The sequence below is a fragment of the Phycodurus eques genome, chromosome 14 (genome assembly GCF_024500275.1).
Source record: "Phycodurus eques isolate BA_2022a chromosome 14, UOR_Pequ_1.1, whole genome shotgun sequence".
NCBI classification, from domain to species: domain Eukaryota; kingdom Metazoa; phylum Chordata; class Actinopteri; order Syngnathiformes; family Syngnathidae; genus Phycodurus; species Phycodurus eques.
In genome coordinates this window covers 16972038-16991513 of record NC_084538.1, presented here as the reverse complement: position 1 = coordinate 16991513, position 19476 = coordinate 16972038, and the positions used below count along the sequence as shown (strand labels likewise).

Below are 19476 nucleotides of genomic sequence, written 5' to 3'. Positions count from 1 at the left end.
CTTCAAAATAAAAGCCTAATAATGCATTGATTTCCTATGTGTTATTGGTGCAGCTTTTAAAATGCAGCCCTATGGGGGGGGCACAAGCCAGTGCAAACTGTAGGCCGGTCCCAACCCCGGATAAATCCAGAGGGTTGCATCAGGAAGGGCATCCGGCTTAAACTTTGCCAAACAAATAGGAGCGTTCATCGAAAGAATTCCATACCGGCTCAGTCGTGGCCCGGGTTAACAACGTCCGTCCCCGGCAGGGCGCCGGTGGAAAATCAGCTACTGTGGGTCGAAGACGAAGGAGAGGTGGAAAGCGGGTTCTTAGGCAGAAAGAGAAGAGGAAAGCACAGAGCCTAGAATTGAATGTGGGGACTTTGAATGTTGGGACTATGACAGGAAAACCTCGGGAGTTGGTTGACATGATGATTAGGAGAGAGGTTGATATATTATGTGTCCAGGAGACCAGGTGGACAGGCAGTAAGACTAGAGGTTTAGGGGCAGGGTTTAAATTATTTTACCATGGTGTAGATGGGAAGAGAAATGGTGGATGGGTTATTTTAAAGGAAGAGTTAGCTACGAATGTCTTGGAAATAAAAAGAGTATCAGATCGAGTGATGAGGCTGAAACTTGAAATTGAGGGTGTTATGTATAATGTGATTAGCAGCTATGCCCCACAGGTAGGATGTAACCTAGAGGTGAAAGAGAAATTGTGGAAGGAGCTCGACGAAGTAGTTCTGAGCATCCCAGACAGAGAGAGAGAGAGTCATGATTGGTGCAGATTGTAATGGACATGTTGGTGAAGGAAACAGGGGTGGTGAAGAAGTGATGGGTAAGTACGGCATCCAGGAAAGTAGCTTGGAGGGACAGATGGTAGTAGACTTTGCAAAAAGGACAGAAATGGTTGTAGTGAACACTTTTTTCCATAAGAGGCAGGAACATAGGGTGACCTACAAGAGTGGAGGTAGAAGCACGCAGATAGATTACATCTTGCTCCCCGGGTGCTTCAGCTTCCCCCTGCTCCAGTGTGTTCCACTCACATGTGTATATGTTCACTGTGATGGGTTAAATCCAGAGAACAAATTTCATGTGCATGCATGCATGTTCATGACAATAAAAGATGATGATTCTTCTTCTTGTGCAGACGATGTAATCTGAAGGAGGTTATGGACTGTAAGGTAGTGGTAGGAGAGAGTGTGGCCCGACAGCATAGGATGGTGGTGTGTAAGATGACTCCACTGGTGGGGAGGAAAATTAAGACGACAAAGGCAGAGCATAGAACCATGTGGTGGAAGTTGAGAAAGGAAGAGTGTTGTGGTGAGTTGGTGGGATGAGGTGAGACAGGCTCTCGGTGGACAAGGAGTTTCCAGAAGACTGGACCACGTCAGCCAAGGTGATCAGAGTGACAGGCAGGAGAGTACTTGGTGTATCTTCTGGCAGGAAAGGAGAGGAGGAGACTTGGTGGTCGAACCTCACAGCACAAGAAATTATACAAGGAAAGAGGTTAGCTAAGAAGAAGTGGAACACTGAGAGGACCGAGGAGAGGAGAAAGGAATACATTGAGATGCAACGTAGGGCAAAGGTAGAGGTGGCAAAGACCAAACAAGAGTCATATGATGACATGTATGCCAGGTTGGACACTGAAGAAGGAGAAAAGGATCTATACAGGCTGGCCAGACAGAGGGATAGAGATGGGAAGGATGTGGAGCAGGTTAGGGTGATTAAGGACAGAGACGGAAATGTATTGACTGGTGCCAGTAGTGTGCTGGACAGATGGAAAGAAAACTTTTGAGGAGTTGATGAAAGAGGAAAATGAGAGAGAAGGAAGAGTCGAAGAGGCAAGTGTGGTGGACCAGGAAGTGACAAAGATTAGTAAGGGGGAAGTTAGAAAGGCATCAAAGAGGATGAAAGGCAGTTGGTCCTAATGATATTCCTCTGGAGGTATGGAATCATCCGAGAGGTGGCTGTGGAGTTTTTGACCAGCTTGTTCAACAGAATTCTAGCGGGTGAAAAGATGCCTGAGGGATGGAGGGAAAGTGTTCCGGTGCCCATTTTTAAGAACAAGGGTGATGTGCAGAGCTGTGGGAACTATAGTGGAATAAAGTTGATGAGCCACACAATGAAGTTATGGGAAAGAGTAGGAGGCTAGACTCAGGACAGAAGTGAGTGTTTGCAAGCAACCGTATGGTTTCATGCCTAAAAAGAGTAACACAGATGCATTATTTGCCTTGAGGGTGTTGATGGAAAAGTACAGAGAAGGTCAGAAGGAGCTACACCGTTTCTTTGTGGATCTAGAGAAAGCCTATGACAGAGTACCCAGAGAGGAACTGTGGTACTGCATGTGAAAGTCTGGAGTGGCAGAGAAGTATGTTAGAATAATACAGGACAAGTATGAGGTGAGCAGAACACTGATGAGGTGTTCTGTAGGTGTGAGAGATGAGTTTAAGGTGGAGGTGGGACGGCATCAGGGATCAGCACTGAGCCCTTTCCTGGTTGCAGTGGTGATGGATAGCCTGACAGATGAGGTTAGACGAGAATCCACATGGACCATGATGTTTGCAGAAGACGTGATCTGCAGTGAAAGCAGGGAGAAAGTAGAGGAACAGTTAGAAAGATGGAGGCATGCACTGGAAAGGAGAGGAATGAAGATTAGCTGAAGTAAAACAGAATATATGTGCATGAATGAGAGGGGTGAAGGGGGCAGAGTGAGGGTACAGAGAGAAGAGATAGCAAGGGTAGAGGACTTTAAATACTTGGGGTCAACAGTCCAGAGCAATGGTGAGTGTGGTCAGGAAGTGAAGAAACAGGTCGAAGCAGGTTGGAACGGGTGGAGGAAGATGTCAGGTGTGTTCTGTGACAGAAGAGTCTCTGCTAGGATGAAGGGCAAAGTTTATAAGACAGTGGTGAGGCCAGCCATGATGTACGGATTAGAGACAGTGGCACTGAAGAGACAACAGGAAGCAGAGCTGGAGGTGGCGGAAATGAAGATGTTGAGGTTCGCTCTTGGAGTGACCAGGTTGGATAAAATTAGAAATGAGCTCAAAGGGACAGCCAAGATTAGATGTTTTGGAGACAAAGTTAGAGAGAGCAGATTTTGATGGTTTAGACAAATCCAGAGGAGAAATTGAGAGTATATTGGTAAAAGGGTGATGAGAGGGATGGAGCTGCCAGGCAAGAAAGCTAGAGGAAGACCAAACAGAATGTTGATAGATGTAGTGAGGGAAGACATGGGGCAGTTTGTGTTAAAGAGGAGGATGACACGCTGTGGCGACCCCTAACAGGGCAACCCGAAAGGAAGAAGAAGAAGATTGGTGCAGCTTTCACGTTGAAGCTGGGCTCTGCGATGCGTTGGTGACTACCGGCGTGTTGCTGTGGTGGTTATGAACCATCGCTGTGGTGGCTGGCTTGACTTCGACTTTTTGACTGGAGGCACCGGCTCATTAAATGATGTTTTGAACCCAAACCTGCTACAATAATTTTCAAACTATCATTTGGCTAGTTATGGCAGCATACATGGGGAGCCCGATATCCCTATTTCCGGGTTTGGTCATGTGATGTTTGCGATGACACTTGTGATGTTAATTTCAATCGACAGCAGAGGGCTTAATTCTAATTAATTCTTATTCCACAAACGCAGTATTAATCAGAATGCCATGTTTAGACAAGTGGGGGCACAAAAAACATGCTTGCCCAAAAATGTTTTGCCTTTCCTTCCAAATGAATACAGGAAATAAGTTCCAACCCTGCCATAGTTATTTTACTTGTATTATGTCGGTTATATTATACACAATCACAATAGATAATTTCAATCTAGTTGAAATTAAGGTGATTTAACTTTACTGATTATAGGACACTGTGTCCTTTCTCTCTCACACAGTCAGACTTTAAACACATGTGGTGTTTCAATGACCACACCATTACTGATTCAGGTGCCTCAGGAGAGAGTGGTAAGGATCCAGACACTACACACCATCTGGTTGGCTGAAACTAACTTTTGTCAACAGATTGTGGAATGTTGCGTGATCAGCGTTGGGATGACTTCCAAAGGGTGTCTATGTCACAGGTGAAGGTGTACAGGATGGCTCCTACGTCATCATGAGCTTATGTATACATTAGTCATTTACAGTATGTATGAAATATAAACATGAAAACAAAAAGGGGGTGTTACCTGTGTGCCAGACATACTGCACCCACACGTAAGTACTGGCAGCAAAGAACAGCCATTGCACTGGGATGAAGAGGAGGCAAATGAAGTCCGAAGTAAGCGCCACAAACACAAAGAATACTGAGAAGGCCTGGAAGGGAGGGGGTTGGGGGGGTAGAATAAGTCCCATTTCGCAACAAAAATATATCTTAACGCTGATTTCCTGTATAGCCCTAAGGATGCAGTTTACTTTGGATATTTTCAACATTTCAGAGACAGATATCATACCTACACACACTAACCTTAAAACTAACCTTAAAACATTAACAGCTGTGTACAGATATAACTTGCACTGTAGCAAAAAATGAAACTGGCAAGACTTTTAATTGGTCTGTCCCAAAAATTCACACATATTTAACTGCTTCATGCACAAAGAAAAAACTACCTGTTAAAAGTTTCACTTGTAGCGCACTACAGTACCAAGGCACATGAAAGGCTGTTTTTAAGCCAGGAAGGAGTGAACTTGAGGTTTGCTCATGACAATTTTGCAGATCATTATGCTTCTCTCTCAAGTATGGTTTTGATAACACATTTTGGAAGCAGAGTTTAGCATCTACAATGTCAAGCTTTACAAAGGTTAAATAAATATCCACTCACCAGCCCCTGGTATCTAAAAGAGTCGTACACACTCCGGAGGAAGAGCCAGAACGGCCAGAGGTACTCAAATCTGAACTCCAAAACAAAGTCAGCCAGTAGCACTAATGCCCACACCACCAGGAACTTCAGGTACAGGAAAGTACTGCAAAGATGGGAGATACTTTTGAAATAATATACATTATGAAAATGACTACTGGCAATGTAATAGCAATCATCTACTGCAGGGATCACCAACCTTTCTGAAATTGAGAGCTGCTATTTGGGAACTAATAAATGCGAAACGCGAAGGGCTGACGATGTGATACACTTCTGAAATAAATTTTATTATTCAATCAAAAGGTAATTTGATCAATAATATTCACCTATGTAAAGAGAGTAACAATGTTAATGATTGCACAGAGTAGGATCAGATGAATATCAATATGCAACAATTGAATTTTTATAAATCTCTGCAAGTGTTTGCATTTTCAAATGATCACAACTACAACATTCCAAGGAAACCACAATGTCCCAATACTGGTGACCTATTTTCCAAACAGGCCCACAGGCTACTGATGTGTTCTCGCAAGCACCAGGTTGGTGACCCCTGAACTACAGCATGGAATGTCACAATTGTAGCAGTCCTAATGGCAATGTGTACATGATAAATGCAGAGTAGGCTAGCTTTCTGAACCTGTTGCTGCTATTTGATAGAATAGAAACCTGTATTTGCTGCATTTAGTCTAAGCAGCTTATGAAATGTAACAAGGCTTTCAAAAATCATGTGAATCCTTAAATCTTGAGAACACATCCTGCAAAAGGTTCATTTCTGGACTCTGACATGATATTACTGCACTTTTTTTGATACGACAACACGGTCAACTGTTGAGATCCATAAACTGTGCGTGTTGGAATATGCTATGTTCCCATTTCTTTCATAGTTTAAGAAATTAGATTTGCAGTCTTGGCTGAGTCACAAAATGTGAAACCCAGGACTCGGAGTTGTTTGATGTCAGGACAAGTAGTTGTTATCTAAAGTAATACAGTGTACCTTATCAATATTTCAAGGACTTGAAACTAATGCCCTTTAGAATTTGGTTCACTTCATATATATAAAACCAAGAAAGGTTGAACCTGTCAGGTGTGGCTGTGCAGAGCAACCAATCAATTTCCAGGTAGTTGTAACTCAATAACCGAGCATAAGCGCGACATACCTAAAGCTTTTAAATGTACAGCAAGCATAAGATAATGTCTTATTGTGCAACTAAGACCTGTGTAGTTTGTTGCCAGAAAGTATACACACCTTGATGCTAGTGACCATACATAAATTACTCAAGCAAAGCGGATGAATTATCCTTGGCCGTCAGATGTCAACTGGCCTGAGCTGACGGTCTAAATTGTCAGTGTCGATGAAGTCCGATCCAAAAAGTCCACTGCAGTTTATATTAAACTAATAACTTGGCAGTGAAAGACGAGCTTGTTGTATGGTTCATAACAGGCTGTCGTGTGGCCTAGCGCTACATGTTAGCTGCACACAGCTAGCTGCTATTTAAAACGAAAAGCGACTACTAGCCTACAGTGAGCTATCAACAGCAGCTAGTTAGCTGGCGCTCGCAATACATTTGTATCAGTAAAAACATTGGGAAGAGTCTTCATTTTACAGCTGTCAAGCCGTGCCCATTTGTAATGAGCGGTCCCATTTGTTGTCGTGAGGGCGACACATCCGTCAGCCAGCCTCCATAGAAGTTACCTGCCGTATATACCCTCGGTGATTCGATTCCGTTTTACCGGCCGTCGGAGTTTGCTGCAGTCCGCATTGCGCCGCTTCATCCTCCTCCACTTGGCTTTGGCCTTCGAGCAACCACCGTAATCTTATCCAGTTTTCTAGCGTATACGGGCAACGAAAATAAATGAAGTGTCGTATGTGTCGCTATAATTATTTGTCCCAACTGGCAAGAAAGAAATAAATAAAGGACTCTATTCGGGAACGTCCTCCTTTGCGTACTGGCCAAGCTATATTTTACGTGTATCTAGTTGGCAGACGTTTGGAACATCCAATCACACTATTCACCGAGGCCTCTCTCTTTGACGGATACCGAGACGAGCCACTTATGCTGCGAGGCGACCGCTCGACCACTTCCCCTCCGCCATGACTAGAGAGCAGTGGCGTGTGAAATGTCTCATCGGCAAGCCAATCACGTTGTTTGTGGACAAATGGGGTATTGCTCATTGGCCAATCAGATACAAGCGGAGGCGGGGTTTCTTTGGATAGTCTCCTATGGTTTCTTCTCATCAGAAAATGTACAGTGTTTTGTGTCATTACATACAAATGTAAAAACATATATTCATGCTTTGCATTACAAACTAATCTTAAGTACTAATTTATCAATCACAAAATGGGAAAAAGACTTCTCAGTGTCTCGTGACAATCGATATTGGGGGAAAATCTGCAGAAATACATTCTCAATGACAAAAAAAACAGTAATTTACAGCTCATCCAGTTCAAAGTACTCTATAGATCACACATTACGCAATAAAGCATGCATACAATGGGCTATTCAAAATCCAACATATGTACTGATTGTACTAAAAAATACTCCAGACACTATCGCTTTTTAGCTTTGTACATCTGTACAGCGCTTCTGGTCACTAGTGACACAGAAACTACCTGTATAGGATTCCAATTTCTTCAAATCTTTGTCTATTGGGTGATTTAAAACATATAGATCTCCCAAATAAACATGCTCAACCGATACTTGTAATTTCAGCAAACGCTAAAAAAACAATTGTTAAACTGGAAAGATAAGATGCCCCCCTTTTCTCTGGGGTCTACCAGCTGGTTGGGCCGGGCCAGACCCACAGGAGTCTAGCCTCTCACTTCACACACACACATTTTTACTACTCACACTGTGCATACTCGCACATTGGGAACATTCACATCTCATTCAGGGTCCCCTGAGGGGCTGGCACGAGGCATGATGAGGCGGAAGCTTGGCCGGCTCCTGGCATATCTGCGGTCCAGTCACCCCGTTCTCTGCCCGGCCAGTGCCCCAGTTTTAATGCATCATACAGCCATCGGTTGAGGGAGAACAGTGTCGTGCTACTAAGGACACTTTGCCAGGTGTTCCTGGACTCCAGCATGTTCCCTGGCCCACCTTGCCTTTACACCGCTGATTTTTAATGCACAACACATCCTTTAGGGAGCTGGTTGGTCTGGGTGGGGGTGACGGGATGCGGGTCATAACTGTCCCGGGTCCGTCTCGTCTCACCCCCACCCGTCTCATCACAAGATATAGTACATATGTGCGGGCTGTGTTGCAGTGGGGGCCAATATTAAAAATAGTATCTCTTCTCTTTGGCAGTGTTCCAGGATTTGAATGTGATTGTCTTTTGGGGTTTTGGCTTCTTGAGCACTTTTTTAGTGCGCTATGGTTTCAGTGGCTCAGGGTTCAACCTTCTTGTAGCTGTCATAGCCATCCAGTGGGGACTCATACTCAATGGCATTGAGTCCTGGTATTACAGACGGACGATTAGGATTGACCTGAGAAGGTACTGTATCACATTCATATTCATATTCGGATTCTCTCACACATATGTGCTGCTTGAACAAATCAGAAACATAATTTAATGGGAATTTGAACTTAGCTTGGTGGTTGCTGAGATGTGCACGGCCTCTGTTCTTATCTCAATCGGGGCTGTGCAAGGCAAAATAAATCCTATCCACCTCATTCTCATGGCCCTGCTGGAGGTATTTGGCTTTGTCCTGAATGAGTGGCTCCTGCTGACTCTGCTCATGGTAAGCAAGCTTTGTTTCATTGACCTCATATTAAGACCTTACAAAATTGCACCATAGTAAGTGGTAAGTACAGGAAGTAAGTTGTCATAAAATAATCCACTTTTTTTTGTAATTCATTTCACAACACATTTGTTGATTGTAGATCCAGCCTTTGGACTGCATCATGGTACTTCACATCTTTGGAGCTTTCTTTGGTCTCATGGTGACGTGGATTCTCTATCGGAAAGAATCAGAGGGATTCGAGAAGGAGAAACTTGATTGCAAAACAGGATTGTTCTCCATGTTAGGTGTGTAGTTGGATATGTGTGACTTACAATTCAGGATTCAAATGCTATTTTAAGTACAAACCCAGTATAAGCATGTATTAATGCAGACATAGAGTAGGCTGCCATGGTCATCCATGGTTAAGAATTCAAATTCTGACTGAAGGGCCTGTTGACCTTTAAGCAAGGCACTCAATTGCATGCCACTGAATCCAACTTTCCAGCAATTTTAAAAGAAGAAAACTTTCCATGTGAATTTACAAGAATTGACATAACATTTGAAAAATTGCAGGTTATATAAAACAGATGTAAACTTTAACATCTTGCAGCATAATCTTGTTTAATGTAACAACAATTTACACATATAAGTACATTTTTATTACATTACTGGGTAAATATGCTTTACCTACAAACCACAATTCCAATGAAGTTGGGATGTGTAAAATGTTAATAAAAGGATAATACAATGATTTGCAAATCCTTTTTAACATAGTCACTTGAATACACTACAAACAAGATATTGAATGTTCAAACTAATAAACTTTTTTTGTGCAAATATTCACCCATTTTGAATTTGATGCCTGCAACACATTCCAAAAAAAGCTGGAACCAGGGCATGTTTACAGCTTGTTACATCACCTTTCCTTTTAACAACACTCAATAAGCGTTTGGGAACTGAGGACACTAATTGTTGAAGCTTTGTAGGTGAAATCGTTACGATTCTTGGATGATGTACTTCATTTGGTCAACAGTCCGGTGTCTCTGTTGTCGTATTTTGCACTTCATCATGTGCCACGCATTTTCAGTGGGAGACTGGTACTAGCAGCTACTCTTTTACTCATCCATCCATTTTCTGAGCCGCTTCTCCTCACTAGGGTCGCGGGTGTGCTGGAGCCAATCCCAGCTATCATCGGGCAGGAGGCGGGTTGTTGTCTGAACTGGTTGTCAGCCAATCGCAGGGCACATACAAACAAACAACCAGTCGCACTCACATTCACACCTACGGGCAATTTAGAGTCACCAATTCATGCATGTTTTTGGGATGTGGGAGGAAACCGGAGTGCCCGGAGAAAGGAGTTATCACTTTTCTCCCCTTTGCTCACAACCCTAATAGTCTAAATGGCATTCTGCTTCTATAGGTGCTGTGTTTCTTTGGATGTTTTGGCCAAGTTTTAATTCTATCCTCACGGACCATCAATTTCCTGAGAGGAGGTCGGGGGCAGTGTGCAGCACCTACCTGGCCCTGTCTGTCAGTGCTGTAGTATCTGTTGTTGTGTGCGCGCTTTCCAGCCCAAAGGGAAAAGTCAATCCAGTATGTTCAAGTGCTTGTTTGGACCGATTAGTTTCACAGAGGCATTTTGCTTACGTTGTCCCTCTCCTATTAGGCCAATTTTCAGTCATGCATACTTGCTGGTGGTGTTGCTGTCGGGGCTTCCATGTCAGGGATACGTTACCCATGGGAGGCCATGACAATTGGACTGACTGCGGCTGCTGTGTCAACCGTTGGATTCCAATACCTCAAGGTGGTGCTCAATGCATTAACATCATTTAATCATCAATCTATCTATACCATATCTTATTACCAACCAAAACCACATGCTGTTTGCCTTTGAATGCCATGACACCTGTAGTGTTCTGAGCACACATGGACTCCCTGGTCTACTGGGGTGGCTGACACACCTCCTCCTGCAGATTGAACAGTGTGATGATCACACAACGTAAGAATGTTTTGTCACAATGGCACATTTTGACACTCACAAAGCATGCCACTGTCTAAGTAGTCTTTCATTCGCAGGGCAATCCGGTTTGCCGTATTTCACATTTGTGTTCTCTTCATCACGATAACTGTAAGCCTGACCATGGGTATCATAACAGGTACAATTATAGCATTTACTGTATTTCCTTTGTATTTCCTTAAGTGAACCTGTTTGATAAAATTTTGCAAGAATGCAACATCTGATCCAAAAGCCAAAATGAGAATATTCAAACAATAAATCCAAAACGACATCTGATATGTCACTTAAAAGTTGTCTCCCTCTGGATATGTTTAAAGGGGTACTACTTAAGTGGGATACCTGGAGACCTCCCCAAGATAAAAAATGTTTTGATGATCAAGCTTTCGGGAAGGTAAGAATATCATAAAAAAACAAGGTTCTTAAGAAAGGTATTGTGCAAATTTCTCCATATGTATAATATAACCTCAAAGACAAGTTAACAAAATTATGTTTTGCAGTTTGAACATCTTGCAGTTCGCAAGTAATCTGAGGAGTGCCTGGAAGCGTACATGACATTTACAAAAGACAAATGGAAAAACATGCATCCTGCTTATGATAATTGTTTAATTATGCCATGGTAGCCAAAGACTGGCCCCATTGTACAAACGTGAGCAATGGACACATCGTAAGTAAATCTACCAGACGATTGAGCTATGATCATTTTACAATAAATCTGCATGACAAGATTAAGAGCTCACTTGATGTCATTTTAGAGCAATACAATCTCACATGGCGAGATTCATCAGCATGTATTTTCATGGTAATCCCCTCACTTTTTTCATACATTATCACGAAATGTGTTCTTTTCACTCAGCTGACAGGTTACATATAATGATGGGACAGCATAAGTATACCCACAGGAGGTTTGGACCTAGAGTTCCCAATATACATGTTATATATCCGTTTTATACCATCTTAAACAACAGAGCTGCACGGGGCAGAGACAGATTTAAAAATGCGCCGCAGTTCAAAACAGTCAATGAGTGTTAGTTTGTGCTTAGTTATGATATAGCCTTTTAAAACAGTAACAAAAATACAAATTAAATATGTAAATCCTGAACGCTAAAAAGGCAACATATAAAGTGATGAATAACGACTGAAGCCTGGAACATATTGTCTGATACAACAAAGAAAGCAATGTTTTAACAATGATGGACAGACACACTGGGAGTCAGTTATTGCCACAGATCTTCTGTACGTCCAAACTTGAACACCAGGGCCCTGATTACAAATACAGGAGGGCGATGTCAGTTATTTTGCAAAATACAAGGACTTGAAGAATAAAGGGTCGCTTCGGTCTGCTCACTTACCCGAAGAAAATGAATGCATTCTGGAAGAAAATGGCAATACCAGGGTACACAACATGCTTCTCTGGAAAAACAAACACCAACTCAAAGGTCAACTTATTTATATAAATTTACAGGGAAATGCATTAACATACTACACTGCAAACTACTTTGTTGTTGAAAAATTGCAAATTACTGTATCACACCAAAACTAGACTGTTACTTACGAGGAACTACAAAACCTCCGAACAGGATCCACATGGAGGCAATGAGGGATCCAAATGCCATCATGAAGCCAATGAAGAGCCACACACGAGCGCCTGCAAAGTGAGATAACAAAGGGTGGGCTTCTGGTTGACTGTTGCTTGTATGTTGTACATGATGATTGCCATAAAATCAACTGCCACATTGCTGTGTACGACATTTACATTATGGAAACGTTTTCATTTTCCCTTAGGGTTGAAGTCGACAAATGTTATTGGCTATGGTCCAAATGGACAGAGTACGTAAAACCAATTATCTGAACTTTGTGATAAAGTCCTCCTTTTCCTTTTTAAATAGGTCAGTATGCTCCCAGTGTTTTTGTTTTGCAGTATTTTTTCAGTATGTCCCCCTCATCCACCAAAACAAGGTAACCAAGTTAGCTGGTGCAGTGCATGATGCATAGCCATTTTTACACTGAGGGAAATATGACTCAGCGAGCATTATCGTGATTGATCGGTCTTAATCGAAACCATCTACGTTTTTATACGGTTGCACCCCTAACTGAGAAACTAATGTTTTGTCACCCTCATCCACCTAAACAAGGTAAGAAAAATAGAAATTCATCTCATGGAGTTCAGTACCAAGCGATATCATTCTTGTATTTTGATAACGCTGTTGTACTATATGTCTTTGACCGTGCAGGTATACCCAATGAAGTTTCTGGTTAATGTTTAGAAGCTCATGTCCATGTACATACCAGTCTGTCCAATGCAGCCTTCACTGTAGCTGTCGCCTCTCACTTGGCCATTTGACACAGCATTTATCCTAAACACATCAAATATAACAATGTTATGGATTTTCTGAACAAATGTATGTATTTTAATTGGGATATAAAACCCCAATTCAAATTAAGTTGGCACGTTGTGTTAAACAAATAAAAACAGAATACAATGATTTGCAAATAATGTTCAACCTATATTTAATTGAATACACTACAAATACAAGTTATTTAATGTTCAAACTGATAAACATTATTGTTTTTAGCAGATAATCATTAACTTAGAATTTTATGGCTGCAAAACATTCCAAAAAAGCTGGGACATGGTCATGTTTACGACTGTGTTACATCACCTTTTCTTTTTTAACAACATTCAATAAACGTTTGGGAACTGAGGACACTAATTGTTGAAGCTTTGTAGGTGGAATTCTTTCCCATTCTTGCTTGATGTACAGCTCAAGCTGTTCAACAGTCAGGGGTCTCCATTTTCGTATTTTACACTTCATAATGCGCCACGCATTTTCAATGGGAGACAGTCTAGTACCTGCACTCTTTTACTACAAAGCCACGCTGTTGTAACACATGCAGAATGTGGTTTGGCATTGTCTTGCTGAAATAAGCAGGGGCGTCCATGAAAAAGACATTGCTTGGATGGCAGCATGTTTCTCCAAAACCTGTATGTACCTTTCAGCATTAATGGTGCCTTCAAAGATGTGTAAGTTACCCATGCCATTGGCACTAACACAGCCCCATACCCTCACAGATGCTGTCTTTTGAACTTTGTGTCCATAACGGTCCAGATGGTTCTTTTCCTCTTTGGCCCGGAGGACACGACGTCCACAATTTAAAAAAACAATTTGAAATGCGGACTCGTCGGAACACAGAACACTTTTCTACTTTGCAACAGTCCATCTTAGATGAGCTCGGGCCCAGAGAAGCCGGCGACGTTTCTGGGTCTTGTTGATAAATGGCTTTTAGCTTTGCAAAGTAGAGTTTCAAGTTATACTTAAGGATGTAGCGCCAAACTGTATTTACTGACATTGGTTTTCTGAAGTGTTCCTGAGCCCATGTGGTGATATCCTTTACACATTAATGTCGGTTTTTGATGCAGTGCCGTCTGAGCCATCGAAGGTCACGGGCATTCAATGTTGGTTTTGGCCTTGCCGCTTACATGCAGTGATTTCTCCAGATTCTCTGAACCTTTTGATGAAATTATGGAACGTAGATGATGAAATCCCTAAATTCCTTGCAATTGTACATTGAGGAACATTGTCCTTAAACTGTTTGACTATTTTCTCACGCACTTGTTCACAAAGAGGTGAACCTCGCCCCATCTTTGCTTGTGAATGACTAAGCAATTCAGGGAAGTTCCTTTTATACTCAATCATGGCACCCACCTGTTCCCAATTAGTCTGTTCACCTGTGGGATGTTCCAAACAGGTGTTTGATGAGCATTCCTCAACTTTCGCAGTCTTTTTTGCCACCTGTCCCAGCTTTTTTGGAACGTGTTGCAGCCATTAAATTCCAAGTTAATGATTATTTGCTAAAAACAAAGTTTTATCAGTTTGAACATTAAATATCTTGTCTTTGTAGTGTATTCAATTAAATATAGGTTGAACATGATTTGCACATCATTGTATTCTGTTTTTATTTAACACAACTTCATTGGCAAATTGTTCTGAAAGTGAATTTTTATGGGTTGGCAGCTCTGGGGAAGGTGGACATGGTGGCAGTATACCAGCTGACCAGTTAGAAGGAAATGTATGCTCCATGGAATATCACATGACTTGACATTCTATGTGGAGCTAATCCACCGACTGTGCAAGAACCCTGTGAGAGCCATGTCTGAATACTTCAGTAAGTAATATTGATTTTTAAATAGCTTGAAATTTCATCGAGGGATGATGTTTAAATTCAGAAATTGGGAGTTGTCATGGCTAGGAGAGCTTGTTGTACTGTCACATGCCCTTGAGCATGACACTAAATGCCTACCAAACTCAAAGCCACCCTCCCTTAAGTCTAACATCTCTCCTGCCTGCAAGTCCATTGTGTATACATATAAGACAAGGGAAGATTTGTCTAAGTTATGCTGTTCAAAATAACGAGTTTAATATACCAGCAAAGTGTTCATTTACTGTACTGCTACAACAGTATGAGCTGCAGAGTTTTGATGGCATTACACCAAGGAGGACAACCAGTTGGCATGTACGAGGGAATACACACAATACATACTGTACAAACTACTCTTGATGAGTACAATTTACTAAAAATTTGGAGGTGATACAAATAAACTGTCACAAATAACCAGTTAACAATTAGCACTCATAGCTGTTCGAGGGTGGGGGGTAGTTTATCCAGGTTCTCAGCAGCAAATAAAATAGATAAAACATTTTTGGTTAAAAATTCCCTCACTGCTTAATAAATACAAGACATAGCCAAACCTTATGCAGTTTTCCGGGACATGTATTGTAACTTTTGGCTCACAATACCACCATATTCGCAGAAGGCCTTGAAAAGATTTGGCTCACGTACATGAAGACTATTTGAGACGTAACAGAGGATCAAACAATTTAAAAAATGTTTCTGGTCACAAATTATTGTTACATTACAAGAGGGTCAGTTACACATAAAGGCAAATATTTTATAGCAGCAACTGCAATGAGGTTTGAAGCGATGCATCACTATCCCAAATTATATCAGTGACTCAAAATCGGGCAGTTATTGTTGATTATTATTGATTATGCATTGACACGTAGAGCCTTTATCCCCATATTTTAGATGACTGATGGGTCATATTTACAGTTACACTACCAACTGCTCGTTTGGCATGTAGGATTTTCATTCAACCATTTTTACCAAGCTTAATAACAAACAAAATAATACAAAATATATCTGATGAGCTAGAAAGTGTTTGTAAATTTAGTCTTACATGAGAAAAGCCACTGTCGCGATGACTCCACATGTGTGATAAGCATGGGGAAACTCTCCCTGATCCGGATACTTCACCGCTGCATCTATGATGATCCACCAACCGGTGAAAAACTGCAATGACAATATTGAAACAAAGACCTCACAAGACATGCCATCCAACCACACCCGCACGTGCACACACACTGGCCAAACTGAGCAATTGGGACACACACACGCAAAGTCCGGCCAAACTGAGTAATCGGGGGAGAAGAGTCTTGGTGAGAGAGATAAAGAAGAACCCAAAGATCACTGTGGCTGAGCTCCAAAGATGCAGTCGGGAGATGGGAGAAAGTTCTAGAAAGTCAACCATCACTGCAGCACTTCACCAGTCGGGGCTTTATGGCAGAGTGGCCCGATGGAAGCCTCTCCTCAGTGCAAGACGCATGAAAGCCCACATTGAGTATGCTAAAAAACACCTGAAGGACTCCAAGATGTTTTAAATGTTAAACTGTTTTTTTTCTTTGTTTTTAAATGCTTTTAATCATGCAAAGCACATTGTGTTACCTTGTGTATGAAATGCGGTATTTAAATAAATTTGCTTTGCTTTACTAAAAATGTGCAGTGTGTGTGAAGTAAGAGGCTAGACTCCTGAGGGTCCGGCCCAGCCCGACCGGCAGGCAGACCACAGAGAAAAGGGGAAGCTTTCAGAATCATCTTTATTTGCCAAGTATGTCCAAAAAACACACATGGAATTTCCGGTTGTTGGAGCCGCTCTAGTACGCCAACAGACAGTCAATTGACAGGGAACACTTTTGAGACATAAAGACATTGACAAAAGCAGTCACTGAGCAATAAAGGGTTGCTAGTCCTTTGGTAATGCCGGTACAACATTGTTTTTTTTAACAATTGTGCAAAAAGATGCAGTGACCTCTACCACTTTGAATGACTAATGACTAATTCATGTGACATGAATACATTATTTTTGAATAAGTGACGAAGGCGGTCAATTTAACTTTGTTCTTATGTGCTGCATTAAAGGGGTATTTTGTTAATCTCAAAATCGGGATTGTGCCAGATTGGGGAGGAATAATCTGGTGCTAACTGAGATTGCGTGGTTTCGAAACTTTTCCACCAAGTTGATAAGTGGTAGCAATAATCGGATTCTTAAAACAATTTTGCCGTTTGAGACTTGTGCTGATAAATGGGAGGTCTGAAAGTTTGGTGCTATTGCAGTCTGTCTGTTCTAGTTCCAGCCAAGATTGTTGTTTAACATTTCGATGTAACCATTTAATTAGGTACTATATTTGGCTAGCCAAGTAATAGTGTTTGAAGTCAAGTCCCCCTTCTGCTTTACCTTTCTGAAGGGTAGCTAGGCTGATTCTATTTTTCTTATTTTTTGTCGAGCATTTGGAACCATTTTAATGTGGGTTTGAATGGGATCATTCAAAATAGTTAATTTGTGGTAACGTTTTCAGTTTTACTGTAGCCATAGGCCCTAAAATTGAGATGGGTAGGCTGTTGCAACATTTTAAAATCATCACAATTTTTTTCCAGTAAAGGTATGTGATTTAAATTATGTAACTCTGTTTTGGTGAGATACTAATGCCTAGACATTTGATGGCAGAATTAAAAAATATGTTTGATGGCGGGATTAAAAGTATGTCCTCATGCTCTCCTTGCAGAATGGCCACCCCAAATAGCCCACTCTGGAGCACCCAGGGACAACACCACACACGTTATTTCTTTCTTTTGTTCTTTTTTTCATCCAACAAAAAACACTGGATAGCTGGGTTAGGCTCCAGCACGCCCGCGACCATAGTGAGGAGAAGCGGTACAGAAAATGGATGGATGGATTTTGATTACCATCAAGAAAACAATGGAAAATGGCTCGATATTAGTGCTTAAACTCTTGAGCTATTTTTGTTATAATTTGTCCAAACAAATGTACCTTAAATTGCACCAGGCATTAAAAATTACCAAGAAACAAGGGTGGTCTAATATTTGTTTCCATGACGATATGTCGTGTAGTGTTTGCCAGTGTTCTGATCAAAACACGGCAGGATTTCCTGTCAGTAGTCTGACACAGTGCCATTGTGGGAGACCAAATGTTTCTTGTAGTCTGAACCAGCCATAAAGAGTAATACAAACACTTGGGGCAGGGGGATCCTGACCTAGGTTGTCATAATTCATGCATGAAAGGACTAGAATTCATTGTCAGTATAATGGAGCAATGCAAACAACACTCACATTAGTAAACATATTGCTTCATGAATACCTATCTGCCTCTGTCAGCAGAATAGATTGAGGTCAAGACTGTTGTGGTTGGAATGTGCACAGTGATATGATCAGTTAAAATGAAGGACGGCATGCATTTTTTTTAAAAAAAAAAAAAAGAAAGAAATACCAAAACTCCAGCGGCTATAGATGCGATGGCGTTTCTTCTTTCACTCCAGTCCACATTGCACTCACAGTCTCCGCACCGAATCCCATCCAGAAATCCTGACATGGCTCTGGGGAAGGAAGGAACTAGTCACAAGAGTAATTTAATAACCAAACACTTCGTGGAAAAACCTATAATGTAAACCCTATTACTCTTTAGCATGTAGAATTATGGGTGTGGACCAATACGTTAACTAAACAAACAAAACAAAACAAAGCAAAGCAACCTTAGTACGCAACTGCTACATGGGGATGCTGCTCATCTCTTTGGCTACATATAAAAGGACAAACAACTGCGTGATCCCGAATAGTAAAACAACTCTCCAACATTCATTTGATAACAAATCATCGAGACGTACCACTAAAACCGACGCGATGAAAATAGTCTGCGAGACAGTGGAGATAAACACGACTGTGTCGTAGGGTTCTTTTGTTCGTCGCTTTGATACTAGCAAACATTTCCTCTAAGGCGCCTTCTCGCCAAGACGCCGCTAAAAACAATCGCAAAACCCATACGACAGTGACGGCGCGAAGGGAAAACTGACACAACTGTGATGTTTACACTCTGTAAAGTCGTTTTCAAATGAGTAAGTACCTCTTATTTTCGATTTTTGATGTGGACCCTTGGATCAGCACTACTTTGCTTCCGAGCTTGGTCAAGCGCATGCGCAGCTCTTGATATTGGTGCCTTCAAAGGTTGTGGGACAAAATACCATTTGTTGCTTTGACGCACAATATTAATATTTTACAATAAATTATCTCTCTCTCTCTCTCTCTCTCTCTCTCTCTCTCTCTCTGTCTCTCTCTTTCTCTCTCTCTCTCTCTCTCTCTCTCTCTCTATATATATATATATATATATATATATATATATATAGGGTACGGAAAGTATTCAAACCGCCTCAAATCTTTCACTCTGTTATATTGCAGCCATTTGCTAAAATCATTTGAGTTTTTCCCTCATTAATGTACACACATCACCCCATATTAACAGAAAAAAATGGAATTGTTGAAATTTTTGCAGATTTATTAAAAAAGAAAAACTGAAATATCACACAGCCATAAGTATTCAGACCCCTTGCTGTGACACGCATATATTTAACTCGGGGGCTGTCGATTGCTTCTGATCATCCTTGAGATGGTTCTACACCTTCATTGGAGTCCAGCTGTGTTTGGTGCGCTTAAGGTTCCTAAGAGCACAGTAGCCTCCATAATCCTTAAATGGAAGACGTTTGGGACGATCAGAACCCTTCCTAGAGGTGG

At 41.5% G+C, this 19476-nt stretch overlaps 3 protein-coding genes across 6 annotated transcripts in view; 1 reads left to right on the top strand and 2 right to left on the bottom strand.

Moving 5' to 3' along the window:
* The window catches only part of maco1b (macoilin 1b), a 28282-nt gene extending 21371 nt beyond the window's left edge, over nucleotides 1-6911 (bottom strand). For 2 of the 3 annotated variants that reach the window (XM_061695651.1, XM_061695652.1), the window contains exons 1-3: nucleotides 6516-6911; nucleotides 4787-4928; nucleotides 4154-4280 (exon numbers count right to left, since the gene is read on the bottom strand). In XM_061695651.1, coding sequence (XP_061551635.1) covers nucleotides 4154-4280; nucleotides 4787-4928; nucleotides 6516-6595 — 349 coding nt within the window. In that variant the 5' untranslated portion in view covers nucleotides 6596-6911. The remainder of the gene's footprint in view (nucleotides 1-4153; nucleotides 4281-4786; nucleotides 4929-6515) is intronic. The other variant, XM_061695653.1, reaches the window with a different exon arrangement.
* A 1085-nt stretch (nucleotides 6912-7996) lies between these two features.
* Nucleotides 7997-11084, top strand: rhd (Rh blood group, D antigen). The gene is made up of 10 exons (XM_061696932.1): nucleotides 7997-8018; nucleotides 8128-8314; nucleotides 8411-8561; nucleotides 8704-8848; nucleotides 9964-10136; nucleotides 10210-10349; nucleotides 10417-10542; nucleotides 10620-10699; nucleotides 10878-10951; nucleotides 11058-11084. The coding sequence occupies exons 1-10, from the start codon at nucleotides 7997-7999 to the stop codon at nucleotides 11082-11084; spliced, it is 1125 nt and encodes a 374-aa protein (XP_061552916.1).
* A 61-nt stretch (nucleotides 11085-11145) lies between these two features.
* On the bottom strand, nucleotides 11146-18922 carry tmem50a (transmembrane protein 50A). 2 transcript variants are annotated; one of them, XM_061696756.1, is made up of 7 exons: nucleotides 18812-18922; nucleotides 18182-18287; nucleotides 15797-15909; nucleotides 12847-12914; nucleotides 12113-12205; nucleotides 11910-11970; nucleotides 11146-11820 (listed from the first exon to the last, which is right to left on the bottom strand). In XM_061696756.1, exons 1-7 carry the CDS (start codon nucleotides 18880-18882, stop codon nucleotides 11775-11777), a joined length of 558 nt encoding a protein of 185 aa, XP_061552740.1. In that variant the 5' UTR covers nucleotides 18883-18922; the 3' UTR covers nucleotides 11146-11774. The 2 variants fall into 2 exon arrangements, with proteins under 2 accessions (XP_061552740.1, XP_061552741.1); XM_061696757.1 differs by having other exon boundaries at nucleotides 18182-18303; nucleotides 18812-18878.
* Nucleotides 18923-19476: the final 554 nt, after the last annotated feature.

Bases quoted from the DNA above. Each gene is read 5' to 3' on its own strand.
- rhd (XM_061696932.1), top strand. From the start codon at position 7,997: ATGCGGGTCATAACTGTCCCGG. The intron at 8,019-8,127 runs GTCCGTCTCGTC...TCTCTTTGGCAG, and splicing joins GCGGGTCATAACTGTCCCGG to TGTTCCAGGATTTGAATGTG. The intron at 8,849-9,963 runs GTGTGTAGTTGG...CTGCTTCTATAG, and splicing joins AGGATTGTTCTCCATGTTAG to GTGCTGTGTTTCTTTGGATG.
- tmem50a (XM_061696756.1), bottom strand. From the start codon at position 18,882: ATGCGCTTGACCAAGCTCGGAAGCAAAGTAGTGCTGATCCAAGGGTCC. The intron at 12,915-15,796 runs GTAAGACTAAAT...TGATGTGTTTAG, and splicing joins GCGACAGTGGCTTTTCTCAT to GATAAATGCTGTGTCAAATG. The intron at 12,206-12,846 runs GTATGTACATGG...CTCACTTTGCAG, and splicing joins AGGCTGCATTGGACAGACTG to GCGCTCGTGTGTGGCTCTTC.